At 64.4% G+C, this 15,611-nt stretch overlaps 1 protein-coding gene across 3 annotated transcripts in view; it reads left to right on the plus strand.

Annotated features, from left to right (window-relative positions):
• The window catches only part of RGS12 (regulator of G protein signaling 12), a 91,910-nt gene that overhangs the window by 70,081 nt on the left and 6,218 nt on the right, over positions 1-15,611 (plus strand). For 2 of the 3 annotated variants that reach the window (XM_039232133.1, XM_039232135.1), the window contains 13 exons: positions 1,997-2,166; positions 2,636-2,728; positions 3,520-3,663; positions 4,260-4,439; positions 4,931-5,084; positions 6,030-6,106; positions 7,858-8,052; positions 8,202-8,275; positions 8,690-8,816; positions 10,326-10,422; positions 11,746-11,825; positions 12,174-12,327; positions 13,662-14,123. In XM_039232133.1, the coding sequence (XP_039088064.1) occupies positions 1,997-2,166; positions 2,636-2,728; positions 3,520-3,663; positions 4,260-4,439; positions 4,931-5,084; positions 6,030-6,106; positions 7,858-8,052; positions 8,202-8,275; positions 8,690-8,816; positions 10,326-10,422; positions 11,746-11,825; positions 12,174-12,327; positions 13,662-14,123 (2,007 nt within the window). Of the gene's footprint in view, positions 1-1,996; positions 2,167-2,635; positions 2,729-3,519; positions 3,664-4,259; positions 4,440-4,930; positions 5,085-6,029; positions 6,107-7,857; positions 8,053-8,201; positions 8,276-8,689; positions 8,817-10,325; positions 10,423-11,745; positions 11,826-12,173; positions 12,328-13,661; positions 14,124-15,611 lie in introns of those variants that run through there. The other variant, XM_039232134.1, reaches the window with a different exon arrangement.

The raw sequence follows: 15,611 nt of genomic DNA on the forward strand, positions 1-15,611 counted from the left end.
GGGGGAGGGGGCGGGGGGGGCGAAGAGGGGGAGGGACGGGGGGCGAAGAGGGGGAGGGGGCGGGGGGCGAAGAGGGGGAGGGGCGGGGGGGGCTTTGCTTCAGTTTGTTTTCCCAGCGTCTCACGTTTAGTTTTCCATGTGAACCCTTACACTCAGCTCATCTGGTTCAGTTTTGTTTTTTTTACAGCCAGAGTGTGGGGGTGGGGGCAGAGAGGGGGAGACCGACCCCCAGGCAGGATCCACGCTCTGCACAGAGCCCGACGCGGGGCTCGATCTCACGACAGTGAGGAAATCAGGAGGCGACGCGCCCCCCCGGCGCCCCTCAGTTTGTCCTGTTCTAACAGACACGTCCGGCAGGTGGTGGTTAGGGAGAGTCGCCGCCGTGGGACGCGCCTTCCCCGCTGCCGCCGCCTGACACGGCTCAGGGCGCGGGAGTGTGCGCGTGCCCGCAACGTGTGAGTGTGAGCGGCCAGGCCTCTGCTGGGGCGGCTTCTGCACACAGGACTGGCTACCAGGGCGATGCCAGGCGGCCCCGTGCCCGGGATGGCGGAGTCACCAAGCGCTCTGGGGGCCTCGCCAGGACCGCTGGCCCCGTGCTGAGTGTGTCGCTGCCGTGCACACGCGCTGTGGGCTTCACGTGTCCCCACGAGCCCCGGGCCTCCCTCGGTCCTCGGTGAGCAGTGCGTGGGCTACCACGAGGCTCCATGTCACACGTGCCCCGCGCCGCTCTACGGAGCCTCAGAGAAACTTCCCAGCTGACTTTCTCTGTTGTTGACGTGTTTTCTATCGCAGTTTAACTTCTTACTCTCTGACTTTCTTTCTTTCTTTTCTTTTCCCATCTAAACGCTTCTTCGGCGCTGAATGAGTCCTGCCCACCCCCCGGGCAGGAGGTGGGGGGTGCTGTGCCGTGGCCTCCTCGAGGTCGTCTGGGCTCTGGTTGTGTTGTGGTGGCCACGGCCCAGCCTGTGCCCACTGCTCTGCGCACAGCCATGGGCGGGCATCAGAACAGGGCGGCTTCCCGCTGCCTCGCCGGCCCTCGCGTCCCCCACGTCCAGCCCCTTGGCACAAACGAGGTACATTTCCAGTGGGTGGCCTGTCCCCTGGGCCCCTCCCACCACCAGCGTGGAGGGCCTGCCTGGCGCAGCCGCACGGGTGAAGGGGCACGGGGTGCCACACACGAGCCCCGTTTCATCAGGCTCCCCCAGGCCTCGCACCTGGGAGCCTCCGGACCCGTGTCACGTGGGGCCCGCGGGCTGTGGCGCAGCCTTCGGTGTCCTCGGTGCTGGGAGCAGGGGTGGGAACAGCCCCGTGTGGGACAGCGGGACGAGCCGTCCGTGCAGAAGGGGACACGTCGCCCACGGTGGGACATGTGTCGGCCCTGCTCCCGGCCGGCCTGCGCCCTCCCCCTCGGGTTTCGCCAGCCAGGCCTGCCGTGTGGCCATGGCCGTGTGGCCTGGGAGGCGGTGGGTGGGGCGCCCCAGGCGCTCCCTTCCCTTTGTGAAGGGAGCCGATTATTCAGGAGTTTGTGCAAAACATGAGGGAACGTGGACACTCAGGAGCCGCGGCGTTTTCCGGGCCAGCTCCCGTCAGCTGTCCCCACAACAGGTGTGTTACCCAGTCCCAGGGCATTCTGCGTGGGGGCTGGCACCCTGCAGGATGGGGCACACGTCCCCTCGGGTCACAGAGCCCCCCTCGCTCTCACCCCACGGTGACCCGGCACCTCCCGAACTCACCGGCCGAGTCACCTGGGGGCCCTGGCGTGTCTGCGGCGTCGGCTCCGTGCGCGTGTGGCCGCGTGAGGACCCGGTTCGTCGTGTTCCCTGCCCTGTGCCCTGTCCGCAGGCCAGCGCTGGGCACACTGTGGGCACTCGGTGCCTTGCGTTGACTGACTGTGTGTTTTAGAGAAGAGGCACGGGGGGGACCCGCGAGGCCAGGCCGGGCGCCGCCGGGCGGTGTAGGGGACACGTGTGCAGGTGGGTCTGTGCTGGTCCCGCAGAGCTGGCCGGCGCTGACCTGAAGGACCGCGCGAGCGACCACAGCCTCAGCAGCAATGCCAGCCTCCCCAGCGTCCAGAGCTGCCGGCGCCTGCGCGAGAGGAGGGCCGCCAGCTGGGCCGTGTCGTTCGAGCGCCTTCTGCAGGACCCTCTCGGCGTTCGCTACTTCTCGGTGAGTAGGGGGGCGTCTGCGCCCTCTGCCGGGGCTCCTCGAAGACAACCTGGGGCCCACACCCCAAGGACGGTGGCAGCAGAGTCACCGAGCAGCCCTCCCGCGGGGGTCTCCCCCGCCCACCTGCTCATCACTCGAGAGCCCCAGGTGGAGGGGCCTCCGCCCAGCTCAGCCTGGGCTCCGTGTGGAGGGCATCCCTGTGGCAGGGAGCACGGAGCCTCCAGCTCCTGGGAAGGGTGTGTGCTCCTGAGGGGACAGCTGTGAACAGCAGCGTGGTCCCTGAAGTGTGGGCAGCTTCAGGTGTGCGACCCGGGGCCCTCGGTGATGCTAGGGAGGGCCCTGGAGCCCCCGGTGCCCGTGGAAGGCAGACAGACGGAGGAGGCAGGGGTGGAGCGACGGCTCGGGAGGGGGCCGGATGCAGGTAGCGGGCTGGCCACGCGTGAGGGTTCACTGATGGTGTTGTTCTTAGGATTTCCTGAGGAAGGAATTCAGTGAAGAAAACATTCTATTCTGGCAGGCCTGTGAATACTTTAATCATGTTCCTGCACACGACAAAAAGGAGGTGAGTTTGTTCATTCCCGGGAAGTAGGAAGGTCTCACCGTGGGCTGGAGTCCAGGGCAGGCTGAAGCCCACGTGAATTCTGTTCTCACGTGGTTATTGAAAAACCCTTCTTTTTCTTTTCTCTTTTTTCTTTTTGAGAGAGAGAGAGAGACAGAGCACGAGTAGGGGAGGGGCAGAGAGGGAGGGAGACACAGAATCCCAAACAGGCTCCAGGCTCTGAGCTGTCAGCACAGAGCCCGACGCGGGGCCGAACCCACGAACTGCGATATCATAACCTGAGCCAAAGTCGGATGCTGGACTGACTGAGCCACACAGGCGCCCCCAAAACACCTCTTTTTCATAATAAGTTTCTTAATATATGTGACATTTAATTTTGCCTGAACGTGGTTTGCAGAAACGCCCGTAACGCTTTGATCCATGGACGCACTGCCGCTCCGTGTGTTGGAAGGGGACTTAGTTCCCTGGCAGGAGAGTCCCCTGAGCGAGTGCGTTTGTGCAGCTCCGCTGTCCGCGGTGCGGGAGCCCCCATCTGCCCGGCACACCGCGTGCCTCTCGGTGGCCCTTGGGCCGCAGCAGCGCCCGCTGGAAAAAGTCAGGGAGGAGTGTGTTGGGTGGAAAGTACCCTGGCTTGGCCTGTATTTGCCCAAGCGAGCAGTGCCCCCCGGGCCCTAGGAAGGTGCACCTGCCATGCTGGGCTTGCGTCGGGCGCTCGGAACATGGCGACCCCAGCGGCACCCTTGCACGCGAGAGGCCCATGTCCCGTGCGGCCCGCTCACCCTGCGTCCTGGCAGCTTTCCTACAGGGCCCGCGAGATCTTCAGCAAGTTCCTGTGCAGCAAGGCCACCACCCCCGTCAACATCGACAGCCAGGCGCAGCTGGCGGACGACATCCTCAGCGCCCCACACCCCGACATGTTCAAGGAGCAGCAGCTCCAGGTGATGGGGCCCCTGGCCAGGGCTCGCTCCCCGCGGGACAGCGTGCTCGCGGCAGGCCACCAGGGCCAGAGGAGGGGGTTCAACGGGGTGGACGCGGGCGGGTGGGCCCCGTCTGTGGTCACACGTGCGTGTGCCTCCGTGTGACGTCATGGGTCCGCGGGTGTGCACGCCCCACGGCTTTTCCATTCTAGGCCATCAACGTGATAAAAAGGTGCACCGTTATTTGTTATAGCAACAAATATCCCTTAGAGCACGTGGCCCTTCTGAGGGAGCACTTCTGTAGCTAAATCCTACGAGTGATGTGACAGATGATGGAGGAAAGTAGTTTCCAGGCAGTTCCCACTTCCTTCAGATTTCTGCTTACGTGGCTTCGTTCTTATTTACCAAAGGGAGGCTTGTCCAGGACAACACGGTCGATGCCCGGAGTCCGCTCCCGGTGCCGACTTCCTGTGAGCGGCTGGGACTCGCGGGGCCCGGGAGTGAGGAAGGAGAGGCCGGCGTGGCCTGAGCTGGCCTGGGAGCGGCCACGGCGGGCAGGCCGGGGCCACACGCTCCGGCGGCTTGTGAGGCTAACGCGTGGCGCGTGCACTCTGCAGATCTTCAACCTGATGAAGTTCGATAGCTACACTCGCTTCCTCAAGTCCCAGCTGTACCAGGAGTGCATCCTGGCCGAGGTGGAAGGCCGCTCGCTCCCCGACGCGCAGCAGGTGCCCAGCAGCCCGGCCTCCAAGGGCAGCGTCAGCTCGGAGCACTCAGGCGTGTCCACGCCCAAGAAGGTACCTGCACGTGCACGCTCGCCACGTCCTTCCGGCAGATGGGAGCTGCTGGGGGGGAGGGCGGGGCAGGGGTGGCTCTTCTCACCAGGACCCAGCCCTCCTGGGACGCATCCTCTGCCCAGGGCTGGGGGCGGGGCTCCAGCCACTAGGAGCCCCCCTGCGGCCCATCAGCCCCACGGGGCCGCCTGCACCTCTCTCCAGCCTCCTTTCACACTTGACATCGTGTTAAAATAATGTTACGCTAGGGCGCCTGGGTGGCCCAGTCGGTTGAGCGTCCGACTTCATCTCAGGTCATGATCTCACGGTTCAGGTGTTTAAGCCCCACGTCGGGCTCTGTGCTGACAGCTCAGAGCCTGGAGCCTGTTTCGGATTCTGTGTCTCCCTCTCTCTCTGCCCCTCCCCTGCTCACATTCTCTCTCTCAAAAATAAATCAACGTTAAAACATTTTTAAAATAATGTTACGCTATGTTAACATCTCCGTTGGATGACAGCTGAGTGGAAAATCGAGGTCGGGAAGATCCCTGAATGAAGAGCTGGGGGACGAGGACAGCGACAAGAAACGGAAAGGAGCTTTCTTCTCTTGGTCCAGGACCAGGAGCACCGGGCGGTCCCAGAAGAAGAAGGAGCACGGCGAGCATGCCAGCGGTGCGTGGCGTGCAGCTGGGGTGGCCTGGCCGGGTCCGCCAGCCGTGTGGGAGGGCCCGTCCGGGGCATGCGCGGAATGCGGCGCTGTGTCCGCGCGCATAGCCCCCTGGGGGGCGGGCCAGCTGGGGTGAAATAGGGCGGCTTTAGTGCCTTTTGCAAGAGGGGGTGAGGGTGCATTCCAGCCCGCTCCCCACTCAGGCCAGCGCACCCTGCGGGGATGGAGGTGGGGCTGTGGGTGGACAGACCTGCAGAATTCAGTCAGTGAGAGGCCGCGCAGGGGCAGGAGCGGCTGTTAGATGGGCTCGGGGCCCCTGAGAACCCGGGAGTCTGGGGCCCCTGCACCTGGCAGATCTTTAGAGAATCATCTAGAACGGCCTCTAAACCCTGATGCCGGGGCGCTCCCCGGCAAGTCCGACTTGGTCGTCTGGGGATCTGGAAGGTGGGCCCGCGGGCCAGGAGGGCGGTGGGACCAGGGACGGCGTTCCCCTGGCGCCCGGCCTGCTCAGCGGCATGACGGGCCGTTGTGTGTCCGTGCTCAGGACCTCAGGTTAGCCAGAGGTCGGGGTGAGTCCAGCTGGTGGTGGCGGATGGCAGGGCTGTTGGCTCCCTGAGCGCTTAGTGGTAAGACAGGCAGTGGGCATGGGTGCAGACGCGGTGACTGGCTGGGGAGATTGCTGCTGCCCGTTTAGGCCCAGAAGCCATGCGTTGAAGTGAAAATCCTACGCCTCAGGAGCGTGTGCTTGCGTGTCTGGGGGCCCCCGTGGCCAAGAGTGGAGAGCACAGTCTCGCTGAGGGGGCGCCTCCAAGAGGCTTCTCCACGTCCCTGGTCTGCTTGGTCCGAAGGGGTGGAGACGGGGATGTGACCGAGGAAGTCGGGCCCCGGGTCGAGCGCAGAGTGGGGAAAGCTGGCCGTCGGGTGCTGAGTCACTGTGTCCCCCCCTCAAGAGCCCCTGCACGCCAACGGAGGCCTGGGCCGCCGCGAATCACAGGGCTCCGTGTCCTCTGCCGGGAGCCTGGACCTGGTAAGTCACTGCCGCCCCTGTCCCAAAGGCCACAGCGGATTCGAGAAATCCGCCCCCGTGTTGAGCCTCAAGAAGCCCACATTCACAAAGCCTGACAAATGCATGTGCCGCCGACATGGGGCCACGGCCCCTGGGTGCATGGGGACCCGTTTGGCACCCAGGGGGGTGCGGCTCGAGCACTGAATGTATTTCTGGCTTTGTTGCTGACATCGTTCTGTTCTCATGCAGTTACCGTTGTTCAAACTCCCACTAAGGGCAAACGGATGCTTTGAAGCTTTGTCCCACGTGTGGACACCCGTCACCTCCCACCTCCCTGTGTTCATGCTTCTGCTTGTGGGGGCTGCCCTGAGGGCACCTGCGCCGTGGCCCCAACCTCGGCCAGCTGAGGGGTAGACAGGGAGCAGCGGGTGTGGACGGCCTCCTAGCTTGTGCTCGCGGAATACCCTCTCCTCTTTGGTGACACCGTGCGCAGGTAGAGCGGGGACGGTCGAGCCACTTAACTGCTGCTGCCGGCCAGCAAGCCACCGGAGACCCTGGCTTATGACAAAGAACCTTACTTGCTGCACCGGCACCCATGGGAAGGGAGTGGGCGGGGCCGTTTTATAACCAGCCTGCCACCTGCAAGCTCCACTTCCTGAAACCACGTCAGGGCCACGGAGATTTCTGTAACACAGAGACCAGGGGAGCGTCGCGGATAGACCTAAGGTCTGCCGCACGAACAGGGCCGCGGGCTAGCCCCTCATCCACACCCTGCCCACTCGGGGGCCCCCACGTCCGGGTGGGGGTCCTGGTGCTGGGACCAGGTGCTAAATAGCCACTTCCTGAGCTTCCGGCTTGGTCTGTGAATAACGCAGACGATGAAATCACAGACTGCGATTTCTGAAAGCCTCGGCCCGCAGTGCCCCGAACCTGCCTCTCTCCGCCCCAACCTCCCCCTGCGCATGTGTGTCTCACTGCTCAGGGCCGGCCACATCCTCACCCAGGGAGGGGCGTCGAGCATCCTCTGGGCAGAAAGGGCACCTGAGGCCTGGGCCCGCCCTCACGCCGGCCTGGGCGGGAGGTGGTCTGCCAGCCCCTAGAGGAGGGTGGGGCCGAGGTCCTACTGTGCCCCTCACAGCCCTGCCCCTGCGCTTGCTGTGCTGAGCGTTGGGTAACGTATGGAAATATCAGGACAAAACGGCGTCACTGGTTTCTCGGACCTGCCGGCTGGTGTCTGCGGGAGGGGTCTCACCCCTCAGGGCGTGTCCCCGCCTGGTCCCCCCTCTCCCTCCCCCAGCCCGGCCTCAGGCCCGCGTGCCGTCCAAGCCCGTCCCTCCGGGAGAGGCCTCCAGGCTGGGAGCTCGGTGGGAAGAGGCAGAAAGACCAGGGGAGGCAGCGGAGGGGCCTCCCAGACTGGGTGGGGCCGCAGGCCCTCGGCGCGCAGTCGGCTTGCCTGGCGGGTCCCCAGTGCCCCGGGCTGCGAGGCCGGGGTGGGCGCCACAGAACCACCCCGTCTGCCTCCAGCGCCGCGGCCCAACCCGGGCCCTGAAAACGACACGTGAAGGGCGCGTCCTGTTCAGAGCACAGAGGCTCAGGAGGCACACGTGGCCCCCGTGAGTGGTTGGCAGGTCGGGAAGCACTGGAGAGCCCTTTCTCCTGCGCTTCCTCGGAGGCCCGCCGACTCCGTCAGCGCTGCACGCAGGCCGGCGTGGGGGGGGGGGCTTCTCGGGTGGTCTGCGCACTGTCGTGACCCCCGTCTCCTGGCTCCCCAGTCGGAGGCCTGCAGGACCTCGGTGCCCGAGCGGGACAGGGCCGCCAGGCACTGCTGCATCCAGCTCCCCGACGGCACGTCCTGCGTGGTGGTGGTCAGGGCCGGGCTGTCCATCAAGGAGGTCCTGGCTGGGCTCTGCGAGCAGCACGGCATCAACGGGGCGGCGGTGGACCTCTTCCTGGTGGGCGGGGACAAGGTAGGGGCCCTGCGGGGGTCTGCCTGGGGGGCGGGACCTTTGGGGGGGAGGGCAGGGGGAGCGAGGGCCATGCCCTGGGCGCGCGTCCGGGGCGGGGCAGGTGGAGTGGGGGTCCGGTTCGAGTCTCTGTTCTTTCCTCGCTTGCACAGCCTCTGGTGCTGCATCAAGACAGCAGCATCTTGGAGTCTCGGGACTTGCGGCTGGAAAAGCGGACTTTGTTTCGGTATGAAAACCGCCAGCGCTGCTCTGCGGGGTCTCCGGGGCCTCACATCCGTCTCTGGGGCGTCCCTGCCAGGCACCCGCTCTGTGGGCTGGGGGTGGCAGCCGCAGCCCAGAGCCCCCGGAGCCCGCGGACGGTGCCCCTCCGTCGTGCCGCAGGGGTGGGTGGGCGGGGACGGCCCCGCAGCGAGAGGGGCCCGCGCTTTGCCGCGTGCGACAGCCCCCTCAAGACCCCAGAGACGCGCCTGCCGCTTCCTTCTCCAGCCGAAGGCGCATCCCGGCCCCAGCCTGGCGCTGAGCCGCTGAACCCGAAGGTGCCCCGGGCCACCTGTGGGCGCTGCATCGTTCTGTCCTCGAGAAGGAACATCTGAGTGTATGTTTGCAGCAAATATGTTCACGTTCCTCCTCCTCCAACTAGGCTGGATCTGGTTCCCATCAACCGGTCAGTGGGACTCAAGGCCAAGCCCACCAAGCCCGTCACAGAAGTCCTGAGGCCCGTGGTGGCCAAGTACGGCCTGCACCTGAATGAGCTGGTGGCCAGACTGGTGAGTGGCGGGGTGGGGGGGCTTGTGGCTGTGTTCCCCAGGAGGCACGCTCCATGCCTGCTTGTGCGCGTGGGCTGTGGGACCGGGGGTGGGGGGGCGGGAGTGGGTGGCTGCCTCTGGCACTCCACACATGCCGGTGTGTGACCGGTGGGGGGGGGGCGGGCACGCCGAGGCCCTGTGGGCAAGCGTCCTATAAGCGGAAATGCCCCTTGTTTATTTACACGGCTCCCGGCGGGCTCCGGGTGATAGCTGAGATGTAGTTTGGGTCCATGGACACCAAAATGAGGACCAAACAACTAAAAAGCCCTGGAGTGTCCCCGCCGTGTGCAGATCCGACCAGCTGGCAGAGAGCCGGGGACACTGGTACGTCCCGCACCCCCAGCAGCTGCCCGCCTTTGGCTGAGGGCCTCAGGCGCCCTCTTGTTTACAATTCCTGAGTCCCGTGTCAGAGTCCGGACCACACTGGACAGAGAGGGACGCAGCCTGGGCTCCACCCAGCCTGCCCGCTCTTCCTCCGAGATCTGAGCCAGGGCTTCGCTGCTCTCTGCCTTAGCTGCCCTGTCTGTAGAGGGGGCTGGTCTTGGGCACGTCTCCTGGGCTTGTTACTGGGTGAGCTGCTTTCTGGCTGCCGAGACCCTCATGGGAAGAGCGGGTCGGCCGCCCCAGGGCTCCGGCCACGGAGAATTCTTGTGGCGTGGGTTGTGACAGACGTGGCGTCTTCAGTGAATGGGGCCCACGCAGGCGGGGAACGTGGAGACAGGACAGACCCGCCAGCCGTCGGCCCATTTCCTCATGTCTGGCGCCAGTCGCTCCGGCCTGGCATCTGGTCGCTTTTATTGTTCTCTCGACTGATGGAACTCGGGAAGGCACACTGCAAGTTCAAGTCCCTTTCTTTGAATAGCGGTGTGGCCCGGACAGCAGGTGGCCTCCCCGAGGAGAGAAGGGCAGGCCCCGCGGCCACGGTCAAGGCACCGCCCCAGGGCCTCGGGTGGCTCCGTGAACCGTCGCCTCTGCCTGCTTGTCTGCAGAGGAGACGGGTTGCTCTCGTCATCTGCCCTCCAGCCACGTCCGAGGGCCAGGGAGGCGGGTTTTCACGCTCACCTCGTCCAGGCGAGGAATGGTGTGCAGAGTCAACGCCATGTTTAAAACGTGGGGTCTGTGGACTGAGGCGTCCGCAGGGTTCAGCGAGCGCTCCCCCTCACCCCATTCTGGTCTTGTTCCACGAGGTGCCGGCCGGCAGCCCTGCACACACACATCCCTCAGGCCGCCAGCGTCCCTGAAGGCTGGCCGCTGCTCAGAATCCGTGGTACCCATGTCAGGAGCGTGTGGCCGGCCCCAGGTCAGGCCCCTGCGCGTTGGCTGGGTGCCTACGGAGCGCCCTGAGGAAGCCCTGCCGAGGTGACAAGACCTGGGGGGGCAGGATATATCTGTCAGCAGCTGGACCACACACAGCTGTTCCAGAAATTTCCGACCCAGGTGAGTTACTCCATGCACAATCTCTGCTTCTAGAGTGGAGAGAAGGAGCCCCTGGACCTCGGCGCCCCCATATCCAGCCTGGACGGGCAGCGGGTCATCTTGGAGGAAAAGGAGCCCTCCAGGGGAAAAGGTAAGTGCAAGCGAGGCCCTGAGGCTTCCCCTGGTGGCCCCCAAGCCTGCTGGGGTCCCCTTCGCTCTGCCTCCCGAAAGCCCCCAGCCCTGCTACCCGGTGGTATCATCCGGGGCCTCACAGGGCCTTGCAGCCCCCTGCCGTGGCGGCGTTCGCCCCCAGCCTGGTCCAGCCCTGACCGCGGGCAGGAGGGCACGGGACTGGGGGCCACGGTGTCCTCTCCGCTGTCAGAGGGGGCAGCAGGCCTGCCGGGACCCCCACAGGATTGCTCCGAGGCTCCACCACGCCCCGTGTCCAAGCCTTCGGCCGGAGAGTGCTCCCCTCTGAGAGGCCTCAAGGTGCTGCGCACGAGGGACGCAGGCCGGGGTCCCCACAGCCGGCTGCCCCCTTGGGGTCAGCAGTCCATCCCCCACGCTTCGCCCTGATGCCTCAGGGGCCCCTGCTGTCCTCAGGACACCCAGCCCCCCTCTAGGGGAGGACAGTAGGAAGCACGCCTCCCGGAGAGGGCTTTCTGGAACTGTCTGCCGAGTCCCCTGGCAATGAGATACTTTGCAGGGAGCTGCCGGATGCAACTTAGGGCTACGGCTTCCCTGTCCCAGCTCCCTCCCGGCGGGGGCGTGCTCTGCTCTGAACCGTGGCTCGGCTCACATGTCTCTGTCCCCTGGGGTGGCCGCTCTGCCTGCAGCGTCCCCTGCTCCTCTTCCCCCTTGCTGCTGAGGAGAGATCGTCCGCCCCCCCCCCCCCCCCCCCCCGCCCCCGTGCTAGAGAACGCCGTGTCCTCTCTCTGGGGCCCGAGCCGGGTGGGATGACGGTGGCGCTCCGGGCAGGTGCGCCAGGGTGTGTGCGGAGTTGCCCGCACGCGGGAGCACGGCTACTGCCCGAGCTGCTCCTGGGCCGGCGGCCTCGGACCTCTGGTGCCACCAGAGCCCGGCCCAGCCCTGACTTGGGGCAGGGGCCATATTTGAAAACTCACCATGAATGGGAGAATCTCCTGCTTTCTAGAGAATTTTCATACCAAAGAGTACCTGAAAGGAGCTTTCCTTTCACCACGTCCCCAAAGTCCCCATAGCTGCAGGGTGGAGGCGCCATGCCCCCTGCCCCCTCCACCCCTGCACACCGTCTTCACACCACCCTGCCCCAGATGTGGTGGGTGGGACAGGGTGGTCTCCAAACCAGCGGTCTGGCCTGTATGTGCCTCTCAAATGAGGCATCTCTAATAGCTTTGGCTTCTCTACAGCCTTCTCTCAAAACCGTATAAATGTGATTGTAGTTAAACGGACTTGTAATTCGCCGTAATTGTAAAGCCTGTCTCATTATGTTCAATTTCCACAGACAAACAGAAAAGTGTACCAGGCAAACAGAACACGGCAGTAAATTCCAGTTCCAGAAATCACTCGGCTACGGTAATTCCCCCCTGGCCTTGCCCGCCAGGTCTCCTCGCCCCTGGATGGTGCGGCTCCGGCCGGGCCCCTCACGCCCCTCTGCCTGTCGCCCGTCCGTGTCCACCAGCTCTCTGCTCGGGCCGGCCCCGCACCCCTGCTTCCCTGCAGGGGCCTGGCTCCCCCCAACCCTGGGCCGCCGGCTCTCCGTTCGTTCCCCTGTGTTGGGGGTGGGGTGTTCTTGTAATCATCATCACTGCGACCGCCTTTCCCACAAGACACGTGAAGCGTGTGTCGACGCGGTGTGTCGCAGGGGCCCTCTCTGCCTCGAACTGACGGCTTGTGTGTACTCTGACTTTCCTTCTAATGCAGGGAGAGGAGAGAACACTAGGCAAGTCTAATTCTATTAAAATAAAAGGAGAAAATGGAAAAAATGCTAGGGATCCCCGGCTTTCAAAGAGAGAAGAATCTATTGCAAAGATTGGGAAAAAAAAATATCAGAAAATTAATTTGGACGAAGCAGAGGGTATGTGTACTTTTTAAAACTTCTGCATTTTCTAGTGAATGCGATGCCAGTTTTCCAGGGCAACCGTTAGAACCTTCTCGAGTTAGTGAAATCAGAAGGACACTGCCCCGGCCACACTGAGAAGGCCCCTCACCCCTGCGTCGGGCCGCAACTCTCGGTGTAACTCTTCCCACTTTTCAGACTGGGCATCGGGCCGTTAGGAGCCAGGCACTGCCCTCGAGGGGTGCAGCGTGGGGGCCCGGGCCGGGGGGGCGGGGACAGCAGGGAGGGCCCTGGGCTCACTGACCTTGCTGGCCAGAGCCCTGGGGAAGCCTGTTGGGCCTGATGCCCTGTACTCCCTGGGCCTGCAGGGGAGAGAGGAAGGGTGGCCCAAGACCCAAGGACAGGGGATCTATTATGGAAACTTCTTTTTCTTCTGAAAGCTTGTAACAGCAGAATCAAAGCTAACAGCTGTTACTGTGCTAGAAGTTTGACCCGGGGAGCGCTTCCTAGTCAGCTGGGCTCACAGCTAGCCCCCCCCCGCGAAGGCCCACCTGAGCCGCCCCCTCCAGCTTCCAGTGACACATGCACACTCGCTGCCTTGAGTCACTAAGATTTGAGATTTTAAACTCCTGGTCATTATTCAAAAGTTAAGAGTGTAATTTACATGNCCCCCCCCCCCCCCCCCCCGCCTCCTCCAGCTTCCAGTGACACATGCACACTCGCTGCCTTGAGTCACTAAGATTTGAGATTTTAAACTCCTGGTCATTATTCAAAAGTTAAGAGTGTAATTTACATGCTGGAGAAAGTTCAGAGTCTTAGACTCGTCTACCTTGAACTGTGAACTCCAGCGACAGCTGGCAGTCGGCCCAGGTGGGAGGGCCGGAGCCTGGGAGGAGGCAGCGAGGAGGCCAGAGGCAAAGGGCCGGCGGCCGCGGCCCCCAGGAAGGTGGGAGACGGACCACCTTCTGCCAGCGGTGGTGACCCCTTGAGGCCCGGCTTTCTCTTGCTGCCCTCCTTGGGGCCGCGGGCTCGCTCGTGCCCCGGGCGGCTCCCCCTAACCGTCAAGAGGGTAGTCAGAGTATGGGCAGCAGACTCACCGCTAAAGCTGCCCGCACAGTCTGTCTGAGTCTAGACCTCACACGACTTAGTTTTCAGGGAGGGGGCTCCCCCACAGCTCTGAGGGTGCGGATGGCAACGGGTGGCAGCGCCCGGTCGGCCCGCGGCCTATAGTTCAGGGCAGTGGGACAGCCCACGACCAGAGCCTTCCAGACGGTGAACTTTTTGCTGTGCGTGCCTGGCTCTGAGCCTCCCTAAACCTTGGTCAATGTGGGTTTGTTGTTTTTTTCCAATAGAGTTTTTCGAGCTCATTTCCAAAGCTCAGAGCAACCGAGCAGACGACCAGCGCGGGCTGCTGAGGAAGGAGGACCTGGTGCTCCCCGAGTTTCTGCGTTTGCCTCCCGGCCCCATGGAGCTGGCGCCCTCCTCGCCCACCGGGGCCGGGGGCCTCGGCAAGAGGAGCCTGACCACCAACGGCAAGGAAACGGCTCCCCGGGCTCAGGAGCCGTGGGGGCCCGTCCGAGACTGCCACGGGAGCCCGGGCACGAGCCCCAGCTCGGCCGGCAGCCCGCCTGCCAGTGCCCCCCAGACCCCCTCGCCCCCCGCTCAGGAAGCCGAGGCCGGGGGCGTCCAGACCATGGAGGGCGAGCATGTGGCCGACCTGACTCTCACGGGGGAGGGGGACATCAGCAGCCCCAACAGCACTTTACTGCCGCCCACCCCCACCCCGCAGGACTCGGCCGGACCTCAGAGACCAGGTACCTCCAGGTTTGACCGCCCTGCAGACCCCTGACCCTCCGTCACCCGCCGCCCGCCCGCCGTCGCTCACTCAATTCCCGATAAAACAGAAACCGCCCCGGCCGCTCCCCCTCTACCCGCAAACCTGTACCTGGCGAGGTGGCCCCACGTGGCCTCTGCTGCCACAGTCCCGTGGGCCCCCTCTGCCTTTCCTAAAAGGAGCGCATGTGCGTGTGGCCAGGACGGGTCGCCGAGAGGCTCCGGGCAAGCGGTCAGGGCCATGTGATGTCCCAGGAAAGGGGGCGCGTCCGAGCGGTGGCTGCTGGGCCCCCTCCTGCCTCTAAGCAGGGCCCGGGGAGTTTCTGAAAACATATGCGCTCATCCTAAAACGTGCATTTTTAGCGATTTGTTTTCGAGACTGAAAACCAAATAGCCATTGTCTTGAGCCACTGGTCGAGCCCCGCGTGGCCTCGAAGAGCATCCGGGTCCTCCGCAGGGGGCGCCGCGGGGTAGGAGCCTGGGGCTCCCGGGCCTGGAACAGGCACAGCTGTTCCTCCCGACGGACGCCCGAACGAGTGGGCGCGGAGGTGAGCGGCGCAGGGAGGCCACACGTGTGCGGTGTGCGGCGGGGCTCCTGGCCCTCGGGAGCGGCTCCCCCCACGCGGAAGCGTCGTCAGGACATGTGCGTGTGCGTCCCTGGCCCCTGGCCCTCATCCCTGGGCTGTAGACGAGGAGCCTTTTCAGTGGACACTGTGCTGGGGCCGCTGGTGGCTGTCTTCCTCCGTGTGCTCCGTGCTGCGCAGCCACCGGCTGTCGGGTGACGTGACCTTTGCTTGGGCCCCTGGCCGACGGCCGCCCGACCTGTGCGCAGGACCCGGGGCCGGGAGAGCTTTGTCGCTGGGCGTTCTGTAGACTTGTACATATCGGGGCGCTTCAGAGGACGCGAGCCACGTGGGCAGGGCCCCTCGGGCACCTGTCCACTGTCGTTGCACGGACTTCGCACGGACGCCCAGCCAGGAGAGGCCGGGGCTTTCCCTGCGCCGCGCCCCTGCACGCCTGCGCGCGGCTGCCTCTCCTGCTCTGCTCCTTCTTCCCAGCTGCCCTTCCAGGAGTAATAAACTCTGCACCCTGTCATCGGACTCTGCCTAACGCTCTCTTCTTTCTCTTCTGAAAATTTCTTTCCACTTTCAATGGGTTTGCCTTAGTATATCGGTTCATAAAGATGTGCCACTCACTCCAGAGATACTCTTGAGCGCCTCCTGTATACCCACATTCACGGCCGTTTAACAGTGAGCGTGGCGAGGGGGGCAGTTTGAACGAGGGCTCCTCGGGGCAGGGGCGGGGTGCGCGCTCCCAGGCTGCACCGTGGCATCTGGTCCACACGGCTCACCCCGCTGCGGGCTGTTTCCCAACAGAACGCCATCAGCTCAGGAAGTGTGCCCGGGCCAGGGGCCCTCCGTTCCCTGGACGTGGCCCCCAGGGATGTCACACCTGCCGTGTCCCCCGCC

This window comes from Hyaena hyaena, unplaced genomic scaffold (genome assembly GCF_003009895.1).
Source record: "Hyaena hyaena isolate Hyena2069 unplaced genomic scaffold, ASM300989v1 scaffold_63, whole genome shotgun sequence".
NCBI classification, from domain to species: domain Eukaryota; kingdom Metazoa; phylum Chordata; class Mammalia; order Carnivora; family Hyaenidae; genus Hyaena; species Hyaena hyaena.